Source organism: Chelonoidis abingdonii, chromosome 5, assembly GCF_003597395.2.
Source record: "Chelonoidis abingdonii isolate Lonesome George chromosome 5, CheloAbing_2.0, whole genome shotgun sequence".
Classification (NCBI taxonomy): Eukaryota; Metazoa; Chordata; order Testudines; family Testudinidae; genus Chelonoidis; species Chelonoidis abingdonii.
This window is the reverse complement of record NC_133773.1, coordinates 119,967,673-119,984,062: the sequence shown is the minus strand read 5'-3', so window position 1 is coordinate 119,984,062 and position 16,390 is coordinate 119,967,673. Positions and strand designations below refer to the sequence as shown.

Genomic DNA, 16,390 nt, shown 5'->3' with positions numbered 1-16,390 from the left:
AGCGATGATGATTGTGAAGCTTGGTTGAGGTGAAGTCAGATTGTGGAAGCAGGTGGGATATTTCCCAAGGAATACCTTACTGCTAAATGACGAACTAGCTTTTGGGTGAGCCCTCAAGGGTTAACACATTATTGTTAAATGTAACCTCACACTCTACAAGGCAGCACAAATGGAGGGAGGGGAGACAGCATGGCAGACAGACACACACCCTGTGTGAGAGAGATGCACGTTGCCACTTTAAGTAGGCTGACCCCACTCTAAGTACACTGTCTTGTTAAGTAGATCAGCAAGTTGAGACAGCAGCTGCTCCCAGGAAGCTCCTTCCGTCCTGAGCCCTGTCGTGTCACCCCCCACCCCCCGCCATGGAGATGAGGTAAGTGGGGTTCAGGAGCAGGGGGGATGGGGCACCCTGACATTAGTCCCCCTTCCTCCCCCTCCCCCCCGCACAGCACGCAGGAGGCTCCTGGTTGCAGCTCCAAGGCAGAGGGCAGGAGCAGCACATGGCAGTGGGGGGAGGAATTTCTGGCAATCAATAGCCTGTTGGGTGGATGCCACACAGGGAACATAGAGGAGTGGGGAGCTGATTGGGGGGCTGCCGGTCCACCCTGGTTCCAAGCCCCCCAGCTAGCTCCAACAGGCTGCTCTTCCTGCAAGCAGTGGACAAAGCAGGCAGCTGCCAAATGACATTAGAAGGGAGCACTGCACAACTTTAAACGAGCATGTCCTCTAATTGATCAGCCACACAACAACAAAACAATGCTAACTGGGACGATTTTAAGTGAGGAGTTACTGTATATTATTCATTTTATATTGTTCAAATTTTCCATTCTTAAGTCTGGACATTAATGGACAGTTTACCTTAATGAAAAGTGAATAAAGATTTCAGGATCTGGAACATTTCTGAATAAATATCATACACTATCACCAAAAGTCTATAGATTTTACTCTAGATCCTGAATATAATTTTAGTGTCACACTTTAGAAATGTATAAGACCATAGGTATTTTATGATGGTATTGTCCCACAAGTCACTCATGCAAAGGTCTATTTATCTTTATTAGGCCTAGAGATTTTCCTCTCATTTATAGCCTTCAGCATCTTTTCAGTAATTACTCCTTAGGCTAAGGGGTAAAATGCAAAGCCATTATTACTTCCATATTAATTAGCTGATAGGAAGCACTCATGAGACACTTTGGTCAGACTTCCATTGCCCCATCTGTGTTCACTCTTATGTCTGAGCTCTTTTTACGTAGCAAGAGCACCATTTCTGATGCACGTACCAAAATGTAACGGTACTGAATGTTATCACAAAATGGTGAAGTAGTCTTTATGAGTCTGTTTAAGGATTCTGAAGTGCAGCAACTTTCCTTTTGTTTTTCTTTTAAGTCTCTTCTTTTAAAAACAAATGAACAAACAAGAACACAACAGGCCTGAAGTCCAAAATATCTGTGATCTACACTTCTTCTAAATGACCAGTGAGTGTATTACAGATCATGACAACATTTGTGCACTATATTTGGCCTTGCCTACTCTATTATTTCGGGAAATCACTCACCATTGCACTGTAAAAGCAACATGGGAGCACTGGACAGGGCACCAGTATTTTTAGCATGGTAACCTGATTAAAGTTAGTAGTAACAATGCTGATACTCCATCAGCATTACAGTTAACATGCTGCTACCTCCAGTGATAAGGAAGCGATGGGAGATTTCCATTGACTTCAATGAGCTTTGGAACTGGCCTTTCTGTGGGCTTAATGTAACCCCACTTCATGAAACCCTCATCTTTACCCAGTATTTACATGTGATAGGAACCAATTTTCAAGCTCTCTTACTTTTACAAAAATGTAAGTCAGCTAGAAAGTACCTCCTAAAATCCACACCAATGTACAAATATCTTAATTGGAACAAATTCAAACAAATATCTTCAGCTATTTCTCTCTCATCTTTATTTGGGAAAATGTGGACTAGTCAAACACTTTCAATTCTCTACTTTCATCAATAGGTGGCAGTAGTGATATCTACATTTGTAAAGTATACATAGTGGTCACCCTTAAAAACTTATTGATTTTGCCTTAGAGATACAGAAAAAACTTATTTCATTACAAAGCAATGGCCATTTTTAAAGGGTGACCACTGTACTTGGTCTTTCCCACAAGCACAGATCAGCACTATTCTGTTATTCTTCATTGGGCTGGTACTGTAACATCTGCTGAATTTACTTACATAGATTCTAGCACAATATTAAAACCTGACTGAATACAGAGATTCTGTCATTGTATTGTATTTCTATATTTGTTTGCAGATCCAATATGATTTTATTGCAGATTTGTTTAAACTTTGCATCGTAGCAGTGAAAACAGATACAGATTGCAATGCAACATGACACCAGCCCCATGAAAGTTTTATAATGCTACAAGAGCTTGGTCCAGCAAAGAGGTGAGCACATAGGGTGACCAGACAGCAAATGTGAAAAATCGGGATGGGGTGGGGGGCAATAGGAGCCTATATAAGAAAAAGACCCAAAAATCGGGACTGTCCCTATAAAATCAGGACATCTGGTCACCTTAGAACATAACCACAGGATGCTGCTGAGCACCGTCAGCTCCCATTGTGTTCAATGGGAGTTGAGGGTGCTCACCACCCAGGAAGAGTTCTCAATAGCTCACAGGGAGGCACTAGGCAGGTTCCAACATTGCTAGTACTAATAAGCTGACCAATGAAAGATTGAATCCTCCAATATGGGCTGAATGGCTCTGTGGGGAGGAGTTCCCTAGAGTTCACTCTGATTGTTGTGTTAGACATTTTGGTTTCTGACAGGATCTACAAAGCAGGTGTACAAAATCAGCTAGCTATTATGTACAAAGATTTTTAAGAACATAAGAACGACCGTACTAGGTCAGACCAATGGTCAATCTAGCCCAGTATCCTGTCTTCTGACAGTGGCGAATGCCAGATGCATCAGAGAGAATGAACAGAACATGTCATCATCAAGTGATCTAGCCCCTGTGCCCATTCCCAGCTTCTGGCAAACAGAGACTAGGGACACTTCAGAGCATGGTTTTGCATCCCTGCCCAACCAGGCTAATAGCCATTAATAGACCTATCCTCCATGAACTTATCTAGTACTTTTTTGCATCCTGTTATAGATTTTCAAAAGCAAATATGGATTTTGAATGCCTCCATTTTTGACTGCCCAACTCAAGACATCTAAAAAGGTATCGGTACCTAATTTTCATAAAGCACTGTGTATTCACCCAATGAGAAGCAGGCCCTTTATGCTTTATCAGGTTGGGCACCCAAAAATGGGAGTGACCCAAACTTCTAGTCATTTTAGAAAATCTTGGCCATTTTCTAAGAAACATTTTCTATGGCGCATTAATGCATGCTGCACTTAATACTGAATGCAAAGATGAGATTTTTAACACCATAGAAGTTGGGACACTTACTGATAGATCCCACAGTCCCATGATACTGCTTCCTTGTACAAGTACATTACAAATGGATCTTAGTTTACAGAATGGCTGGTCCCTAGCAGAGTATGCCTTATGCTAATTCCAGCAATGCATAATTCATCATTCCAATAAAAGATGACTGATCAGCCACTTTAGCTAGGTTGTAAACATCAGTCATGATATGTCTGTTTCATTCAGATTTGCCCACTAGGTTATAATCAGACAGGACACTTTTTTTTTTAAACTTTTCTTTTTTTAAAAAAAAAATCTGTGCATGGAAAAAAACTGCAGGGATTCTGCTCAATTTTGGAGAGATTTTGTAGGGTTTTATTGAAAGACTTTTTACAGTTTTTGAAGAGAATTTTGAAATGCATTACAATGGCCTCTGACTCATAGCCTGAATCAAGTTACTATAGGGTTCTTGAACCTTTAAAATGCCATGAGAAGGTATAAAACATTAGCATAGTAAAGCACTGGTTTGCAGTTTCTTGGCTCATCTATACTGCAGTGCTAAAGCTTCTTGTAGATTCTGAAGTCAGAAGGGACCACCTGACCATCTAGTCTGACCTCCTGCATAATGCAGGCCATTCAATTTTACCCAGGAATTACCTGCTGTGAAAGAAATTATTCTTTTCTAGGTGAAAACTATCAAGCCCAATAACTTGCAGGTGAACTAGAGTTTACCTTTAATCTTGATTTAAAGATTCCAAGTGATGACGAATTTACAATTTCCCTTATTCCCAATTATATTTTAATCCCTTGTGTAAGCATGTCCACATTACAATAGTACTAGAAGAGGCTCAGGAGTAGATCAGCAGAGCTTTGGCAGAGCTGTGGGAAGAAAGTTTTACAAATATCTGGCTATATAGCTAGCACTGAACAAAAAACAGCCAACATTTTTTTTGTTTGTAGAAAAGCATGCTACTAAAGAAACAATGCAAAATAAACTCCACAGATAATCAAAGTCTAAGATTAGAAGAACACATAAGAGTTGCAAAGAATCAGCACACAGCAATTCAAATACTGATATAATCACAGTTGATGCTACTGTAATCTTTTCAGCTTCCTAGCTTCAACTGTTTGTGGGATGTTCACCATGTGTGAGTACAGATTCATACTCCTTGAGTGAATCACTCGTTGAGAACACACACAGTCTCTAATAACCATAGGAAACATAGTTCACTGGAACCAGATAATCTTCTCCAATGCAAACTTATCAGATCCAGCAGAAAACAATACCTATCACACAGAGTTGCTTCTGACATCAGAGCTGATGTAGTATTTCTGAAGACTAAGAATAAAGTTGGTGATCTCTTCATCTGCTTTGGTAACAATGTCCCATCAACAAACATACAAGTATCACTGGCTCCTTCTAGGTACAAAGGGGACAAAGTGGGCCAGGTCCTGTTCTCAATTATGCCTGTGGAAATGCATATACAAGCGTAACTGAGAACAGAATTTGATCCCATGAATTTTGTCCTGCATAAGTGGTCTAAAAGAATGGTATAAGGAGCTCATCATTATTGACTACTTTATCAATTAGGAAAAAGCTCAGTCTGGAAAATGTGTGCTGTTTCATTCTGAATGGCAGAATGCATGTATGTGTTTGGCTTCCTGCCAAGAAGGCCCTATTTCCTGAACTGTCAAGTTTCACCCTAGACACAGTCATCTGTTGAGTCTCAAAGAGCCTAACTGACATGGAAGGATAATGTCAGGAAGAGACATCTTGTTTGAAAAGAATCTCTATTGCTATATTTTAGTTGAAACTCGGGAACAAAGATACCATCTAACAATTGAAATGTGTGACTAAGGATTTTGGGGCGGCAGAAAATGATTCTGACTGAGACTGCACTTCTTTTCAAGGAGATAATTATTCTAGTCTGATATGTAAAATATTTCCGTGTGAAACACAGAGATAGGTATTGCTTAATAATTCTATTTCTTCAGTGTTAGATCTTCTAAAATGTAACTTTTTGACATGAAATCTTCCTCCCCAAATCAAGTAATAATTAGTCATGATGCAGATTAAGATAGAAGATTATGGCTAGAAAAGCACATCTTTGTCCATATATTCATAAGTTTTAGCTTCATGTGCACAGCCCTTTTATGGGAGATGGGGAAATGGGCTACAATTTTAATTAATGTGGAACTCCGTGAGAGTCTGGGTCTGTGGGTAGGTTTTTGTAGGAGAGTTGAAAGAGCACCCTACGTGGAAAATTCTGCAGGGCTAGTGCCTAAAGTTAAAACTAGGCAGAGTTGCAGAGCTTTATAGCTGAAACACTATAAGCCAGAATTACAGATGACTAAATCACTTAATAAGCACAATAGCTTGCAAGTATGACATTCCTGAAGATAACTTTTTACCCCAGCTCCTCCCGCTAAAAGAACTATATTATTAAGTCATTGAGTTTCTTTCAGAAGAGAAGCCTGTTGTTCCTTGAGTAAACATGTTGATCAGGTCTTCTTTACAGAGGGCAATCTCAATGTCTGCAGTAAACAACTTGAGAAGCTATGTACCAAACCTAGGAGTGCATTTCTCACATCAGTACCTCCTCCATGAATACCTAAGAGAGAAAATGTCCCCTGACAGTGCTTCCTTCTTCTCTGTATTAAGTCCTACATAGAATATGCATGAAAAGGACTAGATGAGAATTTTTCAGGTACAGATTAAGGCTGTGTGAATTGTTCAATATGAACTGCAAAACTATTCAAAATCAGCCTGGCCTTGAGTTAAAACAACTCTGTTCATCTGTTCAAATTTTATTCATGCCCATGATGGTGAAGGGCATCTAAAAGTAAGTAGGCACAGTTCCTCCAGCCCCATCCAACTTCCCCCTCCGTTCCCTGTCCTCTGATGGCCCTCCCCGGGATGCCTGCCATATCCACCCCTCCCTATCCCCAGATCGCCCCCAAAGCAAGGGTCTGTTGCCGTTACAAGTGGGGGCTTGTCCAGGATTTCAACTGGGAAGTCTCTGAAGCTCGGGACGTGCTCCCTCAGCTACGAGAAGTATGTAACTCACACACTCCTGGGTGAAGTGTTCTGTCCCATTTAGTGGCAACGAGACCACTTTGAGAGAGTTAAATGAGTTTGCTCTACAGCCTTAGCTAAGAGACAGTTGGCTTTTAGCTCATACAGTAGAGGCTCCAGAGGTCCCAGGTTCTAGCTTGCCTACAGGTGACCGGGGTCTGTTGGTGTCACATTTGCACAATCTGGAACTTGCTGACACTATCTAGTGGGACTCTCATTCAGAATCAGAAACATTTAACTGCAGTGCTGTTTCATGAGGGAAAACTACCTGACTGTTAGAATTGAAATTAATGGAGGACATTGAAATATTTGAAAGCTGCCACGTAGGGAACTCTCAGAAGGTAAATGAGAATAAAGGGGAAATAAAAAAGGAGTCAACAAAGGCACTTCAGAAAGAGAACTCTTGAAAAATAAATACAAAATCAATCACATTTAGCACATAAAGCTCTCTGAGTCAATCAATAGCATGACTCAATATTGTGACTCTCCCCTTCTCTCTCACTCTCCATACATCCAGCTCAGTCAGAAGTTACACAGCTCATGCGAAGCTCATCTGGACTCTCACAAAACTATCTTGGAATCTGCTGGATACATTTGTGAGTGAAGGACAAGATGGCTCTGTGCTATAATAGTAGATGCTTGTGAAATACAGTATCTACGGTAAGACAGTATGCAATGTTATTATAGCCATGTTTGTCCCAGGTTATTAGAGAGACAAGGTGGGTGAGGTAATATCTTTTATTGGCCCAACTTCTGTTGGTGAGAGAGACAAGAAGTGTCTAAGAAGAGCTCTGTGTAAGCTGCAAAGCTTGTCTCTCTCACCATCAGAAATTGGGCCAATAAAAAGAGATTCTCTCACTCACCTTGTCTCTCTACAGTAAGATAGCTCAATACACAAAAGAATTCCTGCAATGACAAAAATTCCACAAAAATCTGCATTTGCTTATTTTTGCTTATTGCCAGTCTGACAGTATTAAAGAAAGCTTTCACTGTAAAGAAATCCTCAAGAGAAATGATAGGAAACCCCAAAGAGACACTCACTGTAGTTGCAGAGTGAGGTAATGCCTTTTTCACCTACTAAAACTGAGACATGAGTTATGTGCAAATGGCCTATCTGTTGTTGTTGGGTCTAGTTTATTCATGCTGTATCCTTATCAAACTACTTAAACTTTTTTATGTCTTCATCAAAAATACAAAACAGAATAATTTAAGAATAATTAATGCAAAACTGCTTCTTTACCCATTATTGGACCGAATGAGCCTATATGCAGGAGATCAGAAGGGGTGCACATAGTTCAACAACAGAGTTGACCCAAGCTTGCACTCTGTAAAAGAATATGGCAGTGACCACTGGTGTGGATGGTCTTTTTCCTCCCAGAGGTATGCATGGAGCACCTCAGGACACCTCACAGAATCCTATAAGTGATACAGACTCAGTTGATAAAGTCAGCAATTGTATATACTCTAGAAATCTAGACTTCAATATTATTTCCCAACGATCTTTGTTAAAGGGAGGTAAGACTTGGTGAATCATATGATAACATAAAGGGTTTGAGGTTGTTTTACAGCTTCAAAATAAATAACTAATGATAACTAATAATAAAACTAGAACTCATTCTCATAGGTGAAAAACGCAATTCAAAGGGTAAAAGTTATGATTTCTGAATATGAGTAATTTCTTATTCCTTTAGAAGGTATTATTTGAGATTAAATTTTTTTATGCCAAGAATTACATTCTTGTCTATCAGCACTGGGCTTACAAATGCTCATTATTTTTTCTGTACTTTGTTGTCTGCATGGTGTTCATTTTCTTGATGATTTGATACATCATCTAATTTTCTTCTCTTATATGAGATTTTTATTCAGGTCCCTCATTTTTCCTTTGGAAAGAATGCAGACTTGCACTTATTTCAAAAGCTCAATAAAAAGAATCAAACCAAGAATGGAGAAATACGCATGAAGATAATTCAGGGAACAGGCATATACGAATAATAACCACACACAGGATATTTTTTCCTGTTCTGTCTACTTCAAGATGCTATTACATTTCTTGTTCATTAGCTTGTGTTTGCCAGCAAGAATAACTCTGGTATAGGCTGCAATCTGACATGTTCTATCATTTACATACGTTACTTTTGAACATGCCCTGGTAGAACTCAAATTTGGACTGTTTTAGTTCCTTCCACATCTGAACTTCAGTGAAGAAAAAATGATGCTTATTTCCACCTGCCCTATCTTATCTACCACTTACATTTTATGTGGATAATTTTATACCGGAATCACTACTTGGGAATTTATAATCTTGGCATGTTATTTTTGGAGCCATAAGTAAAAGTCTATATAAATACAGAAGTTGTAAAGGCATAAAAATGTTATCTAACTCTACAGAATTGTTGGTATAATCACTCTCTGAATGGGTCATCAGTAGGGTGGAACTTGTAAACTTTTGCATTGCAGCATAGATCTTTGCCATTTGAACTAAAAGAATAACTCCTTAAGTTAGTAGCAGTGGTAAGCTGTTATCTGGTAGTGGAGCAGCCACAAGAGGGAGACAACATACACTTTGCTAGTGTGTGACACTGGCAGCTATATAACCTCACTCCCACCCCTGATCTTCTCACTACCACCCATGATCATAATAGATTTGCTCTTTCCTGTCAAAAGTGAAACTTTCAGCAGTGCCAATCAAAATGGTGAGGACCATAAAATCACGAGATGGGTAGGCGAGAGAAAACAAATGCATCACAAACAAAAATCACGGCAGATGGACCATTTCGAGCTTCAAATTACAATACTGCTGGAAGGGTGTTGTAATTTTCTTTCCAGATATCTGTCATATCCAGTCTCAGTTTTCACAGTGTGAAACTGCCAAGTGATGATAAAATTGTAAGGACAACACAGTTAACTGAGGGCCATAAAATCCACTTACTCCTAATAAGAGAGAAAAAATGTAATTCTATCAACATGGCATGTGTCACAAGGAAAACATCTATAGAATCATGGCGCTACCATTCCTCAGAGCTAAGCCTCTATCTGCAAAAGCATCCCGGATTCAACTCTTCAAGTAAACATGGTAAGAAACAGCTGGCTGAAAATACGCAGCCCAAGTTATTCAGACTGAAAATGTGTAGCATATTAGCCAACTGCTGGTGGGTTTTGTTAAAATCTATGAGCAGCAAAGCTTATGAGGGGAGGGAAGGTGTGTTGGTCATGTCTGAAATAATAATAAGAACTTAAGAATGGCCATACTGTGTCAGACCAAAGGTCTATACAGCCCAGTATCCTGTATACTGACAGTGGCCAATGCCAGGTGCCCCAAGGGGAATGAACCTAACAGGTAATGATCAAGTGATCTCTTTCCTGCCATCCATCTCCACCCTCTGACAAACAGAGGATAGGGACACCATTCCTTATCCATCCTGGCTAACAGCCATTAATAGACTTAAATTCATGGAGTTTATCTAGTTGTCTTTTAAACCCTGTTATAGGTCTAGCCTTCACAACCTCCTCAGGCAAGGAGTTCCACAGATTGACTGTCCGCTGTGTGAAGAAGAACTTTCTTTTATTTGTTTTAAACCTGCTGCCCATTAATTCCATTTGGTGGCCCGTAGTTCTTATATTATGGGAACAAGTAAAGAACTTTTCCTTATTCACTTTCTCCACACCACTCATGATTTTATATACCTCTATCATATCCCCTCCTAGTCTCCTCTTTTCCAAGCTGAAAAGTTCTAGCCTCTTTAATCTCTCCTCATATGGGACCTGTTCCAACCCCCTATCATTTTAGTTGCCCTTCTCTGAACCTCTTCTAGTGCCAGTATATCTTTTTTGAGATGAGGAGACCACATCTGTACTCAGTATTCAAGATGTGGGCGTACCATTGATTTATATAAGGGCAATAATATATTCTCTGTCTTATTCTCTATCCCCTTTTTAATGATTCCTAACATCCTGTTTGCTTTTTTGACCACCTCTGCAAACTGCGTGGACGTCTTCAGAGAACTATCCATGAAGACTCCAAAAGCTCTTTCCAGATTTGTTGTAGCTAAATTCGCCCCCATCATATTGTATGTATAGTTGGGGTTATTTTTTCCAATGTGCATTATTTTACATTTATCCACATTAAATTTCATTTGCCATTTTGTTGCCCAATCACTTAGTTTTGTGAGATCTTTTTGAAGTTCTTCACAATCTGCTTTGGTCTTAACTATCTGAGCAGTTGGGCATTCCTGCAACATTTTCATCCGCAAATGATTAGACCTGCAGAAATCCTAGTTACAGTAACGTTATTTCAATTGGTTGTTTGTGTGTGTTTGCCATAGGACCAGAAGCCCCTACTCTGCCCGAGCTTAGCTGGAGAATAAACTGGATTAGTTGAAGTGGCAGCAACAAGGGTGCTAGTTGTGGTGGGGGTCTGCCTAGACACCAGACCAAGGGAGGATGAGAGGAATGCGGACTTTCTTTCGGCAAATAAACAGGAAGTTCTGATCGCGAGCCCTGGGGTCTCATGGAGCTTTTATCAACTCCTGATTATCTGCTGGAGGAGAGCAGATACAGAAGTGCCAACACGCCATAAGATATATTTGGAACGTTAAGGTGGGACAATAGTCCAGGCTGCACACACTGCTGGTAAGAACAACCTAGGGCGAGAGCTCTTGACCTGCTCGCGCTCCCTAACTTGGAAGACTTTAGTAGAAGAAGCAAATAGTGTGTATGTGGAACCGTGGGGGCGAGCTGCCACGAGATATGGTTCGAGCAGGTCCTCAGGATTCCTTGAACCAACACAGAGAACGCACGGTAGAGCCTGCCGAGATTATCGTTAGCCTCTGACTTCAGAAAAACATCCTGACTTCTCATGGGACCTGGATCGCTGGAGTGCTCCCCTCGTGGCGGGAGAAATATCGCTGACGGATAGTGTCACTAAGGATCGTCGCAGAAGGAGCGTGTAGCTCAGCAATGTTTCGTGATTCTCCTATTGACGCGTGTCATACCGGTCAATACCTCTGACATTCCGTGAGGTGGTCGCTCCAAGTCTAGTATACATGAGCGTGACCCATCTTGAGTTAATCCCGCTCCAAGATGCCTGCTGATCCCCTAAAAAGTCAATAGCGGAACTCGCTTACAGATGCGGAGAGAATGCGAAAGAATGACCTTACAGGCGCAGTGGGGTAAATATAATATGCTCGTTCGCTTGGTGGAGGAGTGAGTCAGGATTGCCAATCACTCGACTTGTACGTGTCGCTCATCAGGATGGCTCCTCACAGAAGAACCATGAACAAAGGGAGTGTTCTTAGAACGCTCTAGCGCATATTTATGGGTCAGAGGGAGCACAAGAATTCGAGTTTCAGGGCAAGCGTGGCCCGCTTACTGATGACTGGGAGGCGATCCGTAGTGACAGTGAGGCATGTGGTTATGGGAGCTTAAAGACGCTACGATGTAGCTCAGATGCATTTTTTGCGGTCTAAGGTTGTCTTGGTCAGTGACGCATAAGGTCGAAGTGACTCCGCTCGTAGCTGCTGCACTTCTTGTGTTTTGGCATTCGCGTTGGGAGGGGAAGCCAAGCATCTGTGAGGACGACAAGGCTGGGCTTTCTTGCGGAGTCATACTATTTCAGAACGCCTGGACTGGCGACGCATTCAGAAATTAACCTACTGGGGGCCAGTGGCGTTCTGCCTCTCCAAGGGTGCGTGACATGAGATTTGGCGGTGTGATCTGGCGAGGCAATGTTGTCCTGTAGGTCTTGTAGAAAATAGCTTGATCGTTAGTGTGCGAAGGCTCACAGCCGGATGCCGACTCGAGAGAACGAAGGCTAATTGTAGTGCCTCAGTCTGTTAATGCAAGAAAGGAAAGGACGTGGTGATCGAGTCAGGTTACGTCTCAAAGGCGCAGATACCGCGCGTGCCCCTCTGCGTACCTTATGGGAGCAGCAATCATTCGCGACAGGCTCCTCAGGATCCTCAAATTCTGCAGCAACGTTTGAGATGGAGACGACAGTGATCAAGGCAACTCCATGTTTTGCATGGCTTACCCCTGCCCACCAAGGGGCCAATGGTCCATGCGTTGAGACTAAGACTTCTATTGTCCTTCTCTATGATGGAGATAACAGTGGTTTTTGGGATTGAGGCGGGTAGGCAACTTGGTTCGCCGTTAGATTTCCGCAGAGATTTTGGAGTGAAGCGGTCTCCCACAGTATTCTTCCCCAAGTATAAAGAATCACCTAATGTCTTATGAAGTGAATCGGCTCACGGGTTTGATGTAAGGTTGGCTCGCAAGAGCTCAGCTAGATCTCTCGGTTGCTGCAGACGGGGATAGTGTATTCGACGCACCGCGACTGTCAGTATAGTGGGTCAGTCGTGTTTCATAGAGTATGGATGATCTCGAACTCGTTTTGTTCAATATCTTCATTCATGCTCTGGAGGAGGGTGGTGGCATCTCCATAAAGTTTGCGAAGACCCTATCTGGAGTGATGGCAGTATAATGCCTGTGGGGTGGTATGAATAAGTGAGTCTTCGAAGGGATTACTGACTAATATGCTGTGAGGCTTGGGCAGAACAGTTAGAACCTTTTGGATGTTCTAACAATAGTAGCACTCGCGTGCCCATCATGTTGGATTGAAGAGATCCGGATTACCTAGCTGCAGGTGCGAGCCGAATGTGTCCGCATCAGTCCATTGACTTGTCAGAAATAGGACCCCTAGGGTTCCAATGAGACAGAAGCCTTGACGATGTGAGTGATGATGTCTCTTCTCTGCCACAGAAGCCTCAACAAGCATTATGGAGTGTTGAAGTATGGAGTATTTCCGCACACAAATAGCAGGAGTGTGATCATTCCCCTGTAAATTGCGATCATTAGGAAGAGCCATCATTGGAGTACTCACCTCGCATAATTTGGGCACCCACACTACAAGATAGTATTGAGCAAATTGCGAAAGAGCGACAGTGCGGGGCCAACACAAATTATGTAGGGGCTGGACGTCAAATGACCTACGCAGGAGATGCGCGTGAAAGGGAATTGAGTTCGTTAGTCGCTAGAAGAGAAGAAATCGAGGGGGGATATGATAGCTGCTCTTCAACTACCTGAAAGGGGGTTCCAGTAGTGAGGCTGGATTGACTGTTTCTCTAGTGATCAGCAGAATGAGTATAACAAGGATAATGGCTCAGTGTGCAGTGGGGGAGGTTTGGTTGATTATTAGGAAAACTATTTTCATAAGGTGGTGGGTTAGAAGCATTGAAATCGAGGTTACCTAGTGGGAGTTAGATGAAACTTTCTTCCTTAGAGGTTTTTAAGGTCAGGCTTGACAAAGCCCTGGCTGGGATGATTTAGTTGGGGATTGGTCCTGCTTTGAGCAGGGGGTTGGACTAGATGACTTCCTGAGGTCCCTTCCAACGCTGATAGTCTATGATTTTAAGTATCCTACCACCTGGAATAGATAGAATATGATTCCGCTGTCTTCATGTTGAGTCAGAACGTCCTTGTAATCAGCTCTCTCATACAACAGCACAAGGGAGTACTAGTGGGTGGACAGGATGACAGGTCTCAATTAATTTGTTTAGAATAACCTATTTATATTGATTACTGTCAACCCCGTTGCATGAACATTTTCAGTTTGGCCTCTGGAATTCAGATGAAACAATTATGGTGACGCATGAGGCCAGCTTCTCTTTCCACTTACACTGATGTAAACCAAGAGGAGACCTACTGAATTCAGCAGAATTACACTGTGGTAAACTCAATGCAAGTTAGAGCAGAATCAGGCCCAGGATTTTTTTCTTCCATAGTTTGCTATTATTACCATCACAAGGGAACCCACCTCCGTGCTCAAATTAGGTTTAGAAATATTCAGGAAATATTAAGAGATACCTGATATGTGGCATGCTTGACAAAGAGTGATCATTAACACTGACTAGTACTGTGACTCTTTAAATAGTTTTAAGAGGTGGCAAACTAACAGATCATTGCAGCATAAAAAATGCCACAGAGAGGGAAAGAACACAGAGCCTGTAATTTCTTCCACTCTGTTCCTTTCTATTGCTTTTATATTACTCCATGTACATTTCTAGCAGTCTGGAAACTGATAGCTAATTCCCCATCATCAGTCACTGTGACGCTCTTTGCTTTTTTTCCCCTTCTGACAGTTATTCTATTGATTTACAAATGTATGTGTTCAGGAAAATTGTAAGGGAATTAAAAAAAATTAAAACATGTGGCCTTCAGAGTATTGTGTCTAACATTAAATAAGCATGCATCACGGCTCTTGGATAAGAGGATAAAGAAAGGGAGTATGACAAAGTGGAGTGTGGAAACAACAATATTGCAAGGCTCAGAAGAGGGGAAAAAAACACACCAGGCCCAAACTCAACTCCTGTTTATATTTATGCAGCAGAAACTTCGCATATGTATCCACAGGCAAAATTGAGTTACACAAAACCAACCACATAATAAATGAGACACATACTGTACAAGTGCAATAAACAATTCCCAGTGTGGCTAAGTAAAGAAGTCCTACTTGTGGGATGGTCTACACTGCCTTTACTAATGAATGAATGCTATGTACTTACCTGTGAATTATATGATATCTCTGCAAATAGTCCAGTGAAAGTGCCAATTCACAAATATATAATTTAACGGTTCCTTCGTTAAAATGCACATTCTGTTGTAGGTGGTAACGCAGATCCCCTCCAAGTAATAGATCTACCACCATGAACATGTCTTCTTCATCTTGAAAAGAATACCTGGAAGAAATAATTATGAAAATGAAAAAAAAACCCCACCTGTTATTCAGTTCAATTCAATAAGTTGTTTTTGGCAAGGAAAACTATTACAAAAACTAACAAACAAACAAACAAACAAGCCAGACCCTTCAGTTATCTAACAGAGGTAGATCTACCCAGGGTAGAATTACATTTTGCTCAAATGCAACAGACGGTAGTACTGGAGAAAACAAATACTAGCCCAACCCCGTGTTCCTTGTGCACCAACACCTCACTCTGACAACAGCAGCTCTCTTGGATGCACAAGGAAAGCAGAATTGGGCCCATGGATGTCACCTGGTATTTTGATTTTGAGAAACATCGAACACCATTTTTAACCTGATTTATTGCTGGGCAGTATTTAGAAAACCTTTTGGTGTTTATGTATTTTAAAATGCGGATGTATCTTCCAAATTCATAAATTGCCCCGGCAAGTAGCAGGAATAAAAATAAGGCCTTTGCTTGGTATTTAGATAAATGGAGTCATAGGTGATGAATCATAGGGTTAGAAGGGACCGCCAGGGTCATCTAGTCTAACCCCCTGCTAAGATGCAGTACTTATTGTGTCTAAAACATCCAAGACAGATGGCTATCCAGCCTCCTTTTGAAAACCTCCAGTGAAGAAGCTTCTTACAGTTCTTAGTTAGGAAGGTTTTCCTGAGATTTAATCTAAATCTGCTATGCTGCAGTTTAAACCCATTGCCTCTTTTCCTGCCCTCTATGGCAAAAAGAGAACAACTTTTCTCCATTTTTATGGCAGCCTTTCAAGTATCTGAAAACTTCTGTCATATCTCCCTTAATCTCCTCTTTTCCAACTAAACATACCCAGTTCCTTCAGCCTTTGCTTATATGACTTGCATTCCATTCCTTTGATCTTCCTTGTCATTCGCCTCTGGATCCTTTCCAGTTTCTCTACATCCTTTCTATACATTGGTGACCAAAACTGGATACACTACTCCAGCTGAGGCCTAACCAACACTGAGTCGAGTGGTGCTATCACCTGCTGTGACTTGCATGCTATGCCTTTCTTAATGCAACCTAAAGTTGCATGTGCTTTTTTTGCAACAGCAATCACATTGCTGACTCATGTTGAGGTTGTGATCCATCCCAGATCCTTCACAGCAGTGCTGCCTCCAAGCCATTTTCCCCCCATTCTGT

General features: G+C 41.4%; 1 protein-coding gene across 1 annotated transcript in view; it reads right to left on the bottom strand.

Moving 5' to 3' along the window:
- STK32B (serine/threonine kinase 32B) overlaps window positions 1-16,390 on the bottom strand; it is a 283,372-nt gene that overhangs the window by 100,049 nt on the left and 166,933 nt on the right. Inside the window, exon 4 of the mRNA XM_032792001.1 lies at window positions 15,041-15,214. Within this exon, the coding sequence (XP_032647892.1) occupies window positions 15,041-15,214 (174 nt within the window). The remainder of the gene's footprint in view (window positions 1-15,040; window positions 15,215-16,390) is intronic.